The 15568-nt window shown below is 41.0% G+C and overlaps 1 protein-coding gene across 1 annotated transcript in view; it reads right to left on the bottom strand.

Annotated features, from left to right (window-relative positions):
- Positions 1–1626: 1626 nt before the first annotated feature.
- LOC113050716 (membrane-spanning 4-domains subfamily A member 4A-like) overlaps positions 1627–15568 on the bottom strand; it is a 40459-nt gene continuing 26517 nt past the window's right edge. Inside the window, exons 7-8 of the mRNA XM_026213968.1 lie at positions 3495–3566; positions 1627–2064 (exon numbers count right to left, since the gene is read on the bottom strand). Coding sequence (XP_026069753.1) covers positions 1921–2064; positions 3495–3566 — 216 coding nt within the window. The 3' untranslated portion in view covers positions 1627–1920. The remainder of the gene's footprint in view (positions 2065–3494; positions 3567–15568) is intronic.

Here is a 15568-nt window from a genome sequence, read left to right as displayed (position 1 = left end):
ATATTTTTGCACAGATTGAAAATAAGCAAAGCAATTGTTTATTTCTCTGTTTAAAGCAACTGTATGCACAATACAACAACAACATCTAAACATTAAAATCATTAACCATGGCAAACTTAGCTCTTTAAGGTCTATTAGAATGGTTATAAACTTGTAAAAAAAAAAAAAGCACTGCCATTATTTTTTGAGGTGCATCTCAATAAATTAGAATGTCGTGGAAAAGTTCATTTATTTCAGTAATTCAACTCAAATTGTGATTCAGTGCACACAGAATGAAGTAGTTTAAGTCTTTGGTAATTTTGGCTCACATTTAACAAAAACCAACCAATTCACTATCTCAACAAATTATAATACATCATAAGACCAATAAAAAAAAAAAAAAATTGTGAATTGTTGGCCTTCTGGTAAGTATGTTCATTTACTGTACATGTAACCAATACTTGGTAGGGGCTCCTTTTGCTTTAATTACTGCCTCAATTCGGCATAGCATGGAGGTGATCAGTTTGTGGTACTGCTGAGGTGGTATGGAAGCCCAGGTTTCTTTGAAAGTTGCCTTCAGCTCATCTATATTTTTTGGTCTTTTGTTTCTCATTTTCCTCTTGACAATCCCCCATAGATTCTCTATGGGGTTCAGGTCTGGCAAGTTTGCTGGCCTGTCAAGCACACCAACACTATGGTCATTTAACCAACTTTTGGTGCCAAATCCTGCTGGAAAATGGAATCAGCATCTTCAAAAAGCTGGTCAGCAGAAGGAAGCATGAAATGCAATGGACCAACACCAGCAGATAACATTGCACCCCAAATCATCACAGACTATGGACACTTAACACTGGACTTCAAGCAACTTGGGCTATGAGCTTCTCCAACCTTCCTCCAGGCTCTAAGTCCTTGGTTTGCAAATAAAATACAAAACTTGTTCTCATCTGAAAAGAGGACTTTGGACCACTGGGCAACAGTCCAGTTCTTCTTCTCCTTAGCCCAGGTAAGGTCTGTGGTTCAGGAGTGGCTTAACAAGAGGAATACAACAACTGTAGCCTAATTCCTTGACACATCTGTATGCCTTGACCCCAACCTCACTCCATTCCTTGTGAAGTTCACTCAAATTATAGAATAAATTTTGCTTGACAATCTTTATAAGACTGCGGTTCTCTTGGTTGGTTGTGCATCTTTTTTTTTTCTTCCACAATTTTTCCTTCCACTCGACTTTCTGTTAACATGCTTGGATACAGCACTCTGTGAACAACCAGCTTCTTTGGCAATTAATGTTTGTGGCGTACCCTCCTTGTGAAGGGTGTCAATGATTGTCTTCTGGATAACTGTCCAATCAGCCTTCCCCATTATTGTGTAGCCTAATGAAACAAACTGTGAGACCATTTAGAAGGCTCAGGAAACATTTACAGGTGTTTTGAGGTGATTAGCTGATTGACATATCACCATATTTTAATTTGTTGAATTGGTGTGTTTTTGTTAAATGTGCGTCAAAATCATCACAATTAAAAGAACCAAAGACTTAGACTACTTCAGTCTTTGTGCACTGAATTTATTTAATAAAAAAGTTTCACAATTTGAGTTGAATTACTGAAATAAATTTCCACAACATTTTAATTTACTGAGATGCACCTGTAATTTCACAGCATTTAATAAATGGTCAACAATAACTCTGCCTGGCACTGGCACTGCATGCAACTCTTTCCAGTGTGTTTATTAACATTATTGTAAGATATCTGCCAGTGTCGTCAAGAAGAGTAATTAAAAACTAAATGTAACATAACATTTAAACAAGTTTGTATCTCTGCTACATTTCCCACATTCAGTCAGTTAATAAATATTGATTAACAATGCCTTGTACAAAAAAAAATATATAAATAAAAAAAAAAAAACTTCCTGAGCTTTTATATATATTTGTGTATGTAAGCATATTTATAACATGTCTGGTCTCTGATTGTATGTTGGTTGTTCATACTCATTGTCATTTGTTTGGTCGGTCGTATCTCTTGGTATAGGAGGAAGATCTCTTTCTCTGTGCCCGTTGACCACACTAGTCGTACTCATATTAATATAATCCTTTAAAACATGCAAGAAAACATGTAAGTTAATAGCTTGTTAATAACAGTAAAAATTTAGACTTTACATTATTGTTTAAAGGTGTCAAATGTTGCGATTTCAACTTTTCCTTTTTCTTTGGAGTGTTATAAGCTCTTTGTGAATAGATTAAATCCCTAAAGTTGCAAAGACTAAAGTTTCAAACCCAAAGAGATATTCTTTATAAAAGTTAAGACTCATCCATGCCTGCCTAAAACACCTTGTTTAAACATGCCCCCACATGTCTACGTCAGTGTGGGAAGATTTGTATAATGCTGCCCAAATGTTTATGCAAAGAAAGAAGGCGTAACTTTTCTGTAGTATTGATGCTGCTGACATGTTGTAGGTACATGGTGAGTTTCACTTTGAAAGCAAAAATATTTAGTTTGGCCTTTTTCCAAAATAGGACACGACTAGAAATAAGTTAAGTTGTATTTAATATGTGGGGTGGGGGGTGGGGGTTCTGAGGGTTGTCCCCCCTAAAAATATTATTAAAAACCATGATCATGATCATAAATTCAGACATGGTTTATGTTTACAATGCACGATGCAACGCAGTGCGTAAGAAGACAATATAAGTTATTCTAATCTGTAATTATGTCCCCACTGGATGCAACAAATGGCTTGTTTGTAATGGGTTTTATTGATTTATGACTGGTACACTGTATCACAGTATGGCAAGGGGCGTAATATTTCTCTTATTCTGCCAATCACAACATAGCTCGCCAATCAGAACAAACATCGCTTTTCAGACCGATGAGCTTTGTAAAAAATTATGCGTTTCAGAAATGCGGGGTGTAGAGGAGCAACAATAGTTTACAGTATGTGGAAAATAATGTTTTTTAACCTTAAACTGCATAAACACATTTCATTAAACCAAATACACAAAATAACTTTATTTTTAACAACATCATATGAACCCTTTTAAAGGTTTGGGATCTGTAAGATTTTTAATGTTTTCCCATGAAGTCTCTTATGTTCATCAAGACTGCATTTATTTGATAAAAATATAGTAAAAACAGTAACAGTGTAAAATATGATTACAATGTATAACAGTTTTTTAATTATTTTATTATACTTTAAAATATAATTAATTACTGTGTTGGCGAAACTGAATTTTTACAAGCCATTTCTCCAGTCTTCGGTATTACATGATCCATTCAGAAATCATTCTAATATGCTTTTTTTTTTTTAGGAAATGAATGAATAAAATAAATCCACACAACTGTTTTCAACACTGATATTAAATCATCAATTTAGAATTTAATTTCTGAATTTCTAAATTTCTGATTATGTGACATTGAAGACAGGACTAACAGTCTATAATAACATGTAAATCTACATAACAAGGAAATCTACAGGACAACGGATAGTCTCTAAAGCAGATAAGCAGTTAAACATGACTCTCTTACCACTGTGATGCTTTGATTTGTAAGGGGAACAGGCAGGGAATAGAACTGCTGATTCAGACTCAGATTAACACCCTGTTTAACAAAATACAACAGAGACAGTATTTATTTATATTCTAACAATAATAACACACGATAACATCTCGGTTACGTATGTAACCATGGTTCCCTTTCATAGGTCACTTCGATGCTGCGGTGACGTCACCACGTATGGGAACACCTTCGGTGTGACGAATGTCTGAAGCCCTATACCATCCCGCCAATCCTATTGGCCAAATAGTGCTTGGCACCACCCTACGCATGCGTACGCATCGCATACCTGGGTGCCGCGCGCCATTTCACTCAGATTTCATGACTGAAGAAGAAGAATGCTATCAAGGTACGGCACGGCCAGGACCGCAGCATCTCGTTCCCTATTCAGGGAACCATGGTTACATATGTAACCGAGATGTTCCCTTTCATAGGTCACTTCGATGCTGCGGTGACGTCACCACGTATGGGAACGTTAACCAAAACGCCTGACGTACCTGATAGCTGGGATCCGAGGAAGCATCTGCTCAGCGGAGAGAACCCGGGAGCCAGGAGCCATCCTCACATTCAGACTGTAGGACTAGATAAAAGTGCTCGGTGAGGACCATCCTGCCGCAGCACAGATATCATCCATAAAAGATCCACTGAGAAAAGCTTGAGAATAAGCCACAGCTCTAGTGGAATGAGCTTTAACTCCTAAGGGCGAAGCGAGTCTGCGCGCCTCATAGGCTAAAGATATTGCCTCCACCAGCCAATGGGACATGCACTGTTTGTAACCGCATGGCCTTACTCTTATGTCCAAACAGACAAACAGCTGGTCAGACTCACGCCATGGGGCTGTAAGATACACATAATCTTCAAAGCCCTAAGGGGCAAAGACCTAGATCTTCTGACCCTGCCTCAGCAGGGGATAAAGCTTCCAGGACTATTTGCTGAGAGCGAAAGGGATTAGATGCGACCTAGGAACATAATTAGTCCTCGGTCGCAACAACACCTACATAGATCCCGGTGCAAATTCCATGCACGAGGGTGAGACAGAGAGAGCCTGTAAATCCCCAACTCTCTTGAGGGATGATAAAGCCATAAGAAGAAGTGTCTTCAGAGTCAGGATTTTAACTGGTACAGTTTCCAAGGGCTCAACAGATGCCCTGATAACCCTGCAACACAATGGATAAATCCCATGAAGGACTCGCACGGGGCGGAAAGGCCTCAGCCGTCACGCACCCTGTATGAAACGAGAAACCAGTGGATAACGGTCCACTTAGGTACCGTCTATATATTTGTGGTAAGCTGAATAGCTGCCACGTAAACCTTAGAGTGACTGGCGTCACTCTATTCGAAAAACGATCCTGAAGGAACTCCAGCACTGAAGCCACTGGGCAGTAAACTGGATCCACATTACGATTTTCACACCAGGTTGTAAACAGTCTTCACTTGAAAGCATATTAGCTTCTCGTAGAACTTGCTCTAGAATTCAGAATAGTCTCGGTAGTTTCAACAGAAAGACCGGGACATACCAACTCACTCTGCTCAGAGGCCACGGCCACAGTTTCCACAGATCTGGCCTCGGGTGCCAAATCAGTCCCTGTGCTTGTGATAATAAATCCTGTCTGAGGGGAAACTCCATGGAGAGCCCGCTAACAGACTGATCAGGTCCGCAAACCACGGCTGCGTGTGCCATCGCGGAGCCACCAGTAGTAGCTGTTCCACTCTGTCCAGCCTTATTAGGATAATACCGCTGGGATCAAATGAATTGGGGAAAAACATACAGACTTGTCCTGGGCCAACTGTGAGCTAACGCAGCAAAGCCCAGGGGCGATGGGGAGAAGCATAGTGGGCAATGCGTAGGCCATAAGAGATTCATCGTTTGGGGTGTAATCTCCATTCCCCTTGTTCCAGAGCCTGTCTGGATAGCATATCCGCGCCGAAGTTCAAACATCCGGGGACATGAACAGCTCGGATCGACAGAAATTTGTTCTGAGACCAAAGAAGAACATGTCTCGCCAGCCTGCACAGGGGGCGAGAGCGTAATCCTTCCTGATGATTCAGGTATGACACAACCCCTGTGTTGTCTGATCTGAGCAGCACAAGACGGCCGATCAGCAGATTTGCGAATTACCGGAGAGCCAGAAAAACTGCCAGTAATTCCAACCTGTTTATATACCAACTGCGTTGTGCCGCTGTCCACACTCCGTGGGCTGGTCGCCCTTGACAAACAGCTCCCCAACCGGTCAAAGACGCATCCGTGACGGTCTCTGGGAAAGCACAAATCCCCAGCCGAACCCCGGAAGGAGAAATTCGGTTGGCATCCATAGTTTTAATGACATCACACAACTCCGTGTCACCAAAATCGTCTGATGCGGAAGACAACGGGGTGAAATATTTCATCTTTTCGCCCATTTTTCCACTGAAAAGGGCGCATGTGAAGTAACCCCAGACAAATTACGTGGAATGCCGCTGCCATTAGACCTAAAAGTCTGAGGCACAATCTCGCTGTCACTGTGCGACCCACTTTGAAGCGCCACACGCATGACGCAATCGACTGAGCGCGCGGGAGAGAAAGCTTGGCTGTCATCGCGCGAGAGTCCAATTCTATTCCCAGAAAGGTTATCCGTTGAGAGGAGATTAAAACACTTCTCTGAAAATTTGTGTGTAAACCCAAGCTCTTAAGTGATTCAGCACAAGAACCCGATGAGAATGTGCTTGAGTCTGCGATTGCGCTAAAACCTGCCAATCGTCTTAGTGGTTCAAACACGGAGGCCCTGGAGCCGCAACGGGGCCAGAGCTGCTTCCATGCATTTTGAGAAGTACGGGGTCACAATCCGCCGTCATCTTTTTTTTTTTTGTCGCAACTCCACTATTTCCATCGGTTTACCACCGTGGAAAGAATTCAGCGGAAAGAGGCAGGCCTCTTAAAAAACTGAATAGTGTATCCGTGATAAATTGTGCGTAACACCCATTGAGAAATGCCGGGCAAGCGTTCCACACGGCCCGAAACCATACTAGCGGTCTCAAATTTTCACTTTCTGCAACGCTGTAATACACATTAAATGTCCGTGCATGGAAAAACCTGTGGCATTCGTGCACAGGGGAAGTGTATGCATAAGAGCCATTGCGTCCCGTTGTGTATAATCCTGAAACGTGTCCACGGCAGGAATTAGGCCAACGAATTGAACATCGGGCTCTGCCAGTAACGAAAAGTGGCGGCTGTGCGAGCCGTCATAAATGGGTCGTCTGTGTAGGACCCTTGAATCGCCCCTCGAATTCTGAAAGCTGGATTGCACAGAGTGTCTGAGGGATTATTTTTTTTTACTTTGGCGTTACAGCCCGATCCAATGCTGCTCGAAGCACTTTTTGCTGCGAGACAGTCAATGTTAGAGCGTGGGGACTGCAGTGAGAGGGTTGGATGTACATTAGCAGTCCAACAGCACTCTCTAGTGGAGGGTACAGACCCTGGCAAACATTGAAGGAAAGCGCATGCGTCAAACTCGCTGCGTTTCGTTGTGTATAATCCTGAAGCGTGTCCACGGCAGGATTTAATCCAACAAGATAAATGTCGGGCCACGCCGCTAGCGAGAACGCAGCAGCTGTATGAGCCTTCATAAACTGGCCATATTTGCCAGCCTCTTGTGCCGTCCCTCAGACTCTGAAGGCTGGATTGTGCAGAGTGTCTGAGGGGTCGCTCAAATGATAGCTCAATCCACTGATGCTCGAGGTGCCTTTGCTGCGAGACAGTCAATGTTAGAGCGTGGGGACTGCAGTGAGAGGGTTGGATGTGCATTAGCAGTCCAACAGCACTCTTTAGTGGAGGGCACAGACCCTGGTAAACATTGAAGGAAAGTGCATGCGTCAAACTCGCTGCGTTTCATTGTGTATAATCCTGAAGCGTGTCCACGGCAGGATTTAATCCAACAAAATAAACATAGGGCCACGCCGCTAGCGAAAACGCGGCATCTGTGTGAACCATCATAAACTGGTCATATTTGCCAGTTTCTTATGCCGTTCCTCAAACTCTGAAGACTGAATTGTGCAGTGTCTGAGGGGGCGCTCAAATAACAGCTCAGTTCAGTGGCGCTCGAAGTGCCTGTGCTGCGAGACAGTCAATGTTAGAGCGTGGGGTTAAGAAAGAGAGGCTTCTCGTTAAGAACCGCCATAAAGAGAATAAAATTTGCTGAAATAGACACGACTCGATACGTCTTCGACGAGACTTAGGTCGCGGCGGAGTTCGGCGCGATCCGTTCGGCTAGAGAGGTAGTCAAACGGCATCGCTATATAATAGCAGTCCGCCATGTCACTAATCGTGGCAAAACCCGCACCGTTCGTGATATGCGCTGATTAAGGCTGCTTCCAGGACCGCGAAACCTCTTGGTGGAGGTCCGTGAGAAGGGTAGTTTATCCACCGCGCGGATAGCCACATAATAGCACACTGAGGAAGGGGAGGCGCGTTTCTCCTGTCCACTCGGAGGGAGAGAATCGCATATGAGAACCGCGTATGTCGGCCAGAGCCTACTCTGAGTTCGAAGCCGCAGTTAGACAAACATAGTATAAAAGCAAAACTTCTCTGATTAACGCGCTCGAGTGGGGAAGAGCGAGCAAGTGGAAAAACTCCAGTGCATCACTGTATTCATAGTCAAGCCGCACATATCGCCCCTAACCAACACCTCGTGCGGGGCCTCGGCTACCGCAGAAGCGAACGGTGGGGGTTAGACGCGAGGCGACTTAAGAAATAGACTCCAGAGCGAGGATACTTTTATTTTATTTTACCATAGCCATAGGCTATCACAGAGAGAACATGTAGAGAGGCTGCTAACGAATCTCTCATGAGTGCCTCCCTGTGATAAACCCATTATACGGCTCTTACCTTTCGTTGACTCATCACGTCCGCGAAAGAGGAGTTAAACACTGCTCGAAGAAAATCGCTGGAGAACGCGAGATGATAGGGCACAGATGATTCGCTATTCCTGAAGGAATGAAATCTGAGCGAAATGGTGCGCGGCACCCAGGTATACGATGCGTACGCATGCGTAGGGCGGTGCCAAGCGCTATTTGGCCAATAGGATTGGCGGGATGGTATAGGGCTTCAGACATTCGTCACACCGAAGGTATTCCCATACGTGGTGACGTCACCGCAGCATCGAAGTGACCTATGAAAGGGAACACAACTTGCTGTCATTAAAACATACCATACCACAGGAAAAGTATGTAGCCTATTGTTAATAAAATTATTTAATTATGTTTTTTTTTTTTTTTTTTTTTAATTATGTAATTTCATTGTTTATATCCATTAATATGAGTGGTGTATTTAATGGAAATGTGTATATCGATATGAAAACCGTTTAAAATCGTTTACTTCATTACTTTTCTTACTCCATGAAAAAGAGTTTGTACGCATGATCTAGAACAGTGGTCACATCCACATCCATAGTCCAAATGTAAACCACTTGCAAAAAATTATGAAAAAACAAGGCCACAATGTAAGTTCTACTTTGACATTCTTTGTTGCCTGTTAGCACTAGCAAAATATTGATACAAATAGTATATAACTACACAAACTGTCAACTATAATTCAACATTTTCAACAGTAATAGAACATTAAGTATTTCCACAGGCTTATTACTATATATATATATATATATATATATATATATATATATATATATATATATATATATATATATATATATATATATATATATATATATAAACACAATAATCAGTCAATTACAGGCCAGAGCCAATAATGTACTGTTTCACTTTGCCCGTTTAAAACATATTTCAAACTCTTCAAAATGGAAATACTCAGGTTAGTGCAACTTGCATGCACAATATTATGACAACAGTCATCCTTCAATTCTTCAAAAATATTTTCACACAAATTACAGACCTACCTTCATTACCTCAATAATCAATCAATTACAGGCCTAAAACAATCATGTACAGAACTGAAACACTTTTAACAATATAGCCAACAGATTTCACTAGCAATACTCCCTCACTCTGAATGACGTCATTGTAACAGCGCGCGCGCTCCACATCCAAAGATGCATGGCTTTTTTATGCCGAATCTGCCCGAGCAGACAGATATTAGTACAACTCATCACACCGGTACCCAGTTTGCGCATCTAAATCAGTTGTATGATCTGGTTTTCAGTCTAAAACAGTTGTGTCAAGTATAAATGCCTCGTCTTTTTGGGGAGGTGCGCGCAGTCAGCGGAAACTCGAGCTGCAGTGCCAGGCGAAAGTATAAAGAAAGCGGTTGTTTTATAGACATTATTTGTAAACAATAGCCTATTTGATTGGACAGATATACCCCCCTCCCCTAGACACCATTTACTACACACAATAGACTCACACATGGTGCATTTTAAATTAATAAATAATAATTAATACAAAAAAAACTCTTCGCGATAGACTTAAAACGCTTCCAAGATTGACTTGTTGACTGCCATCGACAGGTTGGTGACTCTGGATCTAGAATGTCTGTATGGTTCGTAAATATTTAGGGCAAGTTTATTTTTTAAGTTTATGTGCATGAAAAATTGTGTATGCGTGTTTCTACAGGTATGTCCATTTTGAGCGTACACAACGTTTATTAATGAGAAGATTGAAGATTCTTCTCTTGAATCGCCTCTCAAGTTCCAATTTGCAAATGGAACTGTCCTGCTTTCACAAAAAGGTTTTTTAAAACTCTTCATTAGTTCAAACCTCCCGCTTGGAATATCAGCCTTTCTCATTGGACAAGCTCATTTTGAGAGGCGTGAACCTTCTTTGACCTTAAAGGCCTCACAAAGACATCAGATTCAGGAATTCCGGAAGAAGATGCTGAGCTAAGAGCCTTAAAAACAACCCTAAGCTTTAGGGGTGATCCGATCATGATCGGCCGATCGTTATGCGCATCTCGTCAGTAAAGCCGGTTCTCTAATCAGCCGTTAATTCCATCAGGTGCCTGATTTCACATAGAGCAGCTGTTACTACTCAGAGCCGTTGTTAATAGAGAAGATGCGCAAATCCACTTCATTTTCAGTGTTTTTTGGCGCATCTTCTCAGTTAACAACGGCTCTGTGTAGTAACAGCTGCTCTATGTGAAATCACGCACCTGATGGAATTAACGGCTGATTAGAGAACCGGCTTTACTGACGAGATGCGCATTAACGATCGGCCGATCGTGATCGGAGCACCCCTACTAAGCTTGCACCAGGCCTTCGGCCTTAACATTCCATTCATCAAGATCCTCTGACTCAAACTGGGTGTTTTTCATCAACCAACTTCAGCAAAGATCAACTTAAGCCTTCAAATTGCAGGACTATTTATCAAACAGGCAAGAGATGCAAGTATTAAACTAAGTCTTATTAGTTTATACATTAAGTATCATGTGCACCTTTTACAAAGGTGTGTTCGAACTAAGAAAATTATGTTTTCTTCAGGCCGTAGATCTGCTGAATATCAAATTGGCTGATTTGACTAACAATGCTATCGGAGGAGCTAGTGAATGTGCTTCGGAGAATTCACCTTTAATCTCCAGAGTCAATGCTTAGTCAGCCAAGCGTGAACACGTCACCTCCTTACATTCCCTTGATGAATCCGCACCTGGCACTTACCGACAAATTCAACGGAAACCCCATGAGGTGTAAGGGATTTCTATTGCAATGCTCTCTGTATGTTAACCAACAGCCTGTGATGTATACCACGGACACCAGTAAGATTCCACTCATATGCTCTCTATTGATTGATAAAGCTTTAGATTAGAGCTGTAATCGGGCCATAAAAGTTAGGCCCGACAAGACCCGAGCCCGACAGGTTTCAGTCCGAGCCCGATGAGTACATTTTGATTGACAACTTTTTAAAAGCCGAACATGTTTATAGTCCGACATTATTCAAATGTACGCACACACACAGCTCTTTTGCCTTTTGTTAAGAATCAGTCATTTATACACGTTTTAACAAATCTTTTCAGAACTAACGTAGACTAGACCACTTGGAAGTTGGAATAAAGAAATAAAATAAGTCCTCTGTGACATCTTAACATCTCAGCACTCCAAATATACATATACTCATTTAGCCTATAAATAGATCAATGCATCAATATAAACAAGTCTTTTTTTAACAAATTAAATTAAAATAAATTTTAAATGAAGATGGGTATTTGGCAATAATGAAATTAAGATAAAGGCTCCGCCAGATTTGCATCGCCACTAGCAACTGACATTTAATAAAAGAATAATGCCAACTTTAGCGTAAATACTCTGTCCACATTATGCATTTAAGACTCAATGAATATTTAGTAATCATTTGAAAAAACTTTACTCACAGAGTTTAAGCTAAGCCTACATGTTTTTGTGGAGGAAAATTATTGAATCCATTGTAGATGGCAAGTTCCTGCGCTGACCGATGGTGCGTCATTATTTTCATTATAAACATGGTCAAAATTTTTCCACACCTCAGACTTTGCTTTAGCTGCTAAAACGTAATCAGAGGCAAGCCTCCATTACACATACTAGGCATTCATTTTCGCATCTTTCTCGCGCTAATCGAAACACATCACATGACCACTCGTTTACCTTGCAAACCGGAGTGCAAGCACGAGCCCAGCCCAAGTCCGCGTAAGATTATATAAATTAGACCTGAACCCGACCAAACCCTGGCTATTCAAATTGACAACCTGATTCGATCTGGTCGCTCTACCAGAACAATTCCAATCAGTCATTCTGTTGCAAGCTCTTCTTTGTATCCTTTAGAGGACCCTATGCAACTTGGATACACTCACCTATCTCCAGAGGAACGAGAATGCCGAATCACTCAATGTCTCTGCCTCTACTGTCAACAAGCTGGTCATCTCTAGGCTTCCTGTCCCACACAACCGCCTCTACATAGTTTTCTGTGGTGAGTCCATGCATTCAGGCACATCACTCCAAGACATGCTTAAAAATACCCATAAAACTAACATATCCACCCTAGCACTATTGGACTCGGGGGCAGCGGGGAATTATAAAATGTCATTATCCATTACACCTAGTACCAGCTGTCTTAGAACAACTTCGTAAATCCAACTACTTCTCCAATTTAGATCTCCGCAATGCATACAATCTCATCTGCAAAAAAGAGGGTTATGAATGGAAGACAGATTTCTCTACTTGTACCGGGCACTATGAATATTCTGTGATGCCAATTGGCCTTGATAACAGTCTTTCCGTGTTTCAGTCCTTCATCAATGACATCTTTTGAGACATGCTGGATCGCTGTGTAATCGTTTACATTGATGACATCCCTGTCTACTCCAACACATATGAGGAACACGTACAACATGTGAGGTCAGTTCTACAGAGACTATTTGACCACAAACTGTATGCCAAGGCAGAGAAGTGTGAATTTCACCAGAGTGGTACATAATTTCTGGGCTACATCATCAGTTAGGAGAAAGTGGCGATGGATAAGAAGAAGGTCAGAGCCATTCTCGATTGGCCACAACCAGCTACGTTAAAGGAACTACAATGTTTCTTAGGATTTGCCAATTTCTACCGCCACTTCATCAGAAACTTCAGTTACGTAGCCACCCCTATAACTTTCATGACCAAAAGAAACTCTGCTCATCTGGTCTGCTTCAGCAGTAGAGACCTACAAAGAACTCAAGTCACGTTTCACTTCTGCTCCCATTCTTTACCATCCTAATCCAGAGATCTCATTCATAGTCGAAGTGGATGCTTCAAATACTGGGATTGAGGCAATCCTATCACAGTGACATGTTAATCCACCTAAACTTCACCCCTGTGCCCACTTTTCCCGCAAGCTCAGTTCTGCTGAACAAAACTATGATGTCAGTAACAGGGAACTGTTAGCCATGAAAGCAACCATGGAGGAGTGGTTCAACACTTGCTGGAAGGATCAGAACATTCCTTCGTTGTCCTCACTGATCATAACAATTAATTCTGAAGAAAGCCTTCTTCTTAAAACACTAATTATGTTTCCCGTCCAATGGGACATCATGACTGAACTTGAACAGGCAAATTCACAAAAACCCTCACCACCTGAATGCCCTCCTGCCAAGGTCTTTGTTCCTCAAGCACTCCGAAAGAAGCTCATGCAACAGGCTCATTCAGGGCTTAGATCTGGTCATCCTTGGATCACTGCCACTCTCCATTTCCTTCAGAACAAATTCTTATGGTCAATCATGAGAATTGACACTATAGACTTTATCCACGGTTGCATTACCTGTAATGAAAGTAAAACTCCTAGACAATTACTGTCCGGCCTATTGCAACCCCTTACCAGTTCCCCACCGACCATGGTTTCATCTGGCCATTGACTTTATAACTGATCTCCCCAAGTCTACAGTAATTGTCTGAAGAAAGATCTCTTCTCAATAAACCAGGTTATACACAAAACATGAGCCCCTGCCCTTCCTGAACGAGACACTGCATCCTGGCATTGACTGTGGGAATCAAAGGAGGTAGCATGTGTAAGGCTGGGGAAGGCTTTGCCCCGACACAAACAAATATAATCTATTATGTCTGTTACTTAAAAACTGAAGATTGCAGCATTAAATTAAGATCTGCTCATGTTGCACTGCATTTCATTTTTTCTGCAAAGGATACGGGTGTGCGATATGAAGATTTTGGATCGTGGATGATAAAAATGTCTCCACGATCTACTTTTGTAGAAATATTGTTGTGCACATTCAATCAGCTGCAGTTTTGGTGCTGCTGAATCAATATACTGTTGTATACATTAACATCAGTGTTAACTGTAGAGTTTTGCCTTGTCCAAACACTCACACTTGCTGTCTTTGCACTAGATCACTTGACTACTAATATGACATATTTCCTGTATTTATTATATTTCAAGTGAGGATGAAGACCACAAGTGTGTACAACTTTTCATTACCTGATGGGATACGCTTTTCTTTCTGGTGCTTCTAATTGAGTGATAAAAGCAGTTGCAAATGATGAACAAAATAAATACAGACTTCAAAAAGTCTTGTGATTTATTTCCACAACATGATACATGATGGGATACACTAATCCTTCGTTACCATTCCAAAGGTGTGGATTTAGTGTGCGTTAGGGCAACTGTGCTTATTGTCTATGGCTTTGGCATTTTTTAGATGTGGACAGTCTTGTGCACTACTTCCTGTCGCAAACACTTGAGCTCTTAAGTGGCCAAGACCGCAAGTGTGGGTATTATGGCATTACTCTCACGGGACGCTGCACTTATTCACAAAAGTAAAAAAGAAAATTAGCAGCTACTATATAGCCTTACTGCTTCTTAACTTATCATTTTTGTGTTGTTCTGACGTGCGTTTAAAGCATGTGCATGAAAATGAAAGGTTTATGTATATGTATATTGGTTGTCTATATATGTCTAAAATAAAAGTTAACAACTGAAAGAAACAGATGTACATCTGTATATTATTAGATGGATGCAGGTCTTAAAGGGACAGTAGGCTACATGCTGTTTATTCACTCACATGTCCCAAACCTATATTAATTTCTTTCTTTCCCCTGAACACAAAAGAAGATATTCTGAAGAATCTTGGTAACTAAACAGTTGCCACATTGACTTTGATAGTAGGAAAAATACTATGGAAGTCACTGTGGACCAGGAACTGTTTGGATCTCTTGACTGAAAAACTTTGATACAATTGCTTTAATAGGAATCAATGTATATAATGTTATTTTATTATAATTGTTCATTCAATTTTTTGAATGTTCCTGCTAAATACACCTATTGTACCTGAAAATAAAACACTGTTTATTTTATTTGTATCTTATGTGTATTTATAATGTGTATCTTTGTTAATTTTTTTTTAATAACAAAGATAAAATAATAGCAACAAATTTTATATTCACCCACTTTTGCCTAAATATCCACCATCATTTTACATATTTTGTTACCTTAAAAGGCTTTGTCTTTATTATAGGGAAATTAGTTTGGCTGTAATGCTCAAACAGCTTGCAAAAGAAAAAAAAGAAAGAAAGAAGAATTCATGATACTTTAAAAAAATATTGCCATATCGCCCACTCCTAGCCTAGTCTAAATTATAATATTATTTA

Source organism: Carassius auratus, chromosome 31 (assembly GCF_003368295.1).
Source record: "Carassius auratus strain Wakin chromosome 31, ASM336829v1, whole genome shotgun sequence".
Taxonomy (NCBI): Eukaryota; Metazoa; Chordata; class Actinopteri; order Cypriniformes; family Cyprinidae; genus Carassius; species Carassius auratus.
Note: the sequence above shows the minus strand (reverse complement) of the source record. Positions and strands in the feature narration are given on the sequence as shown.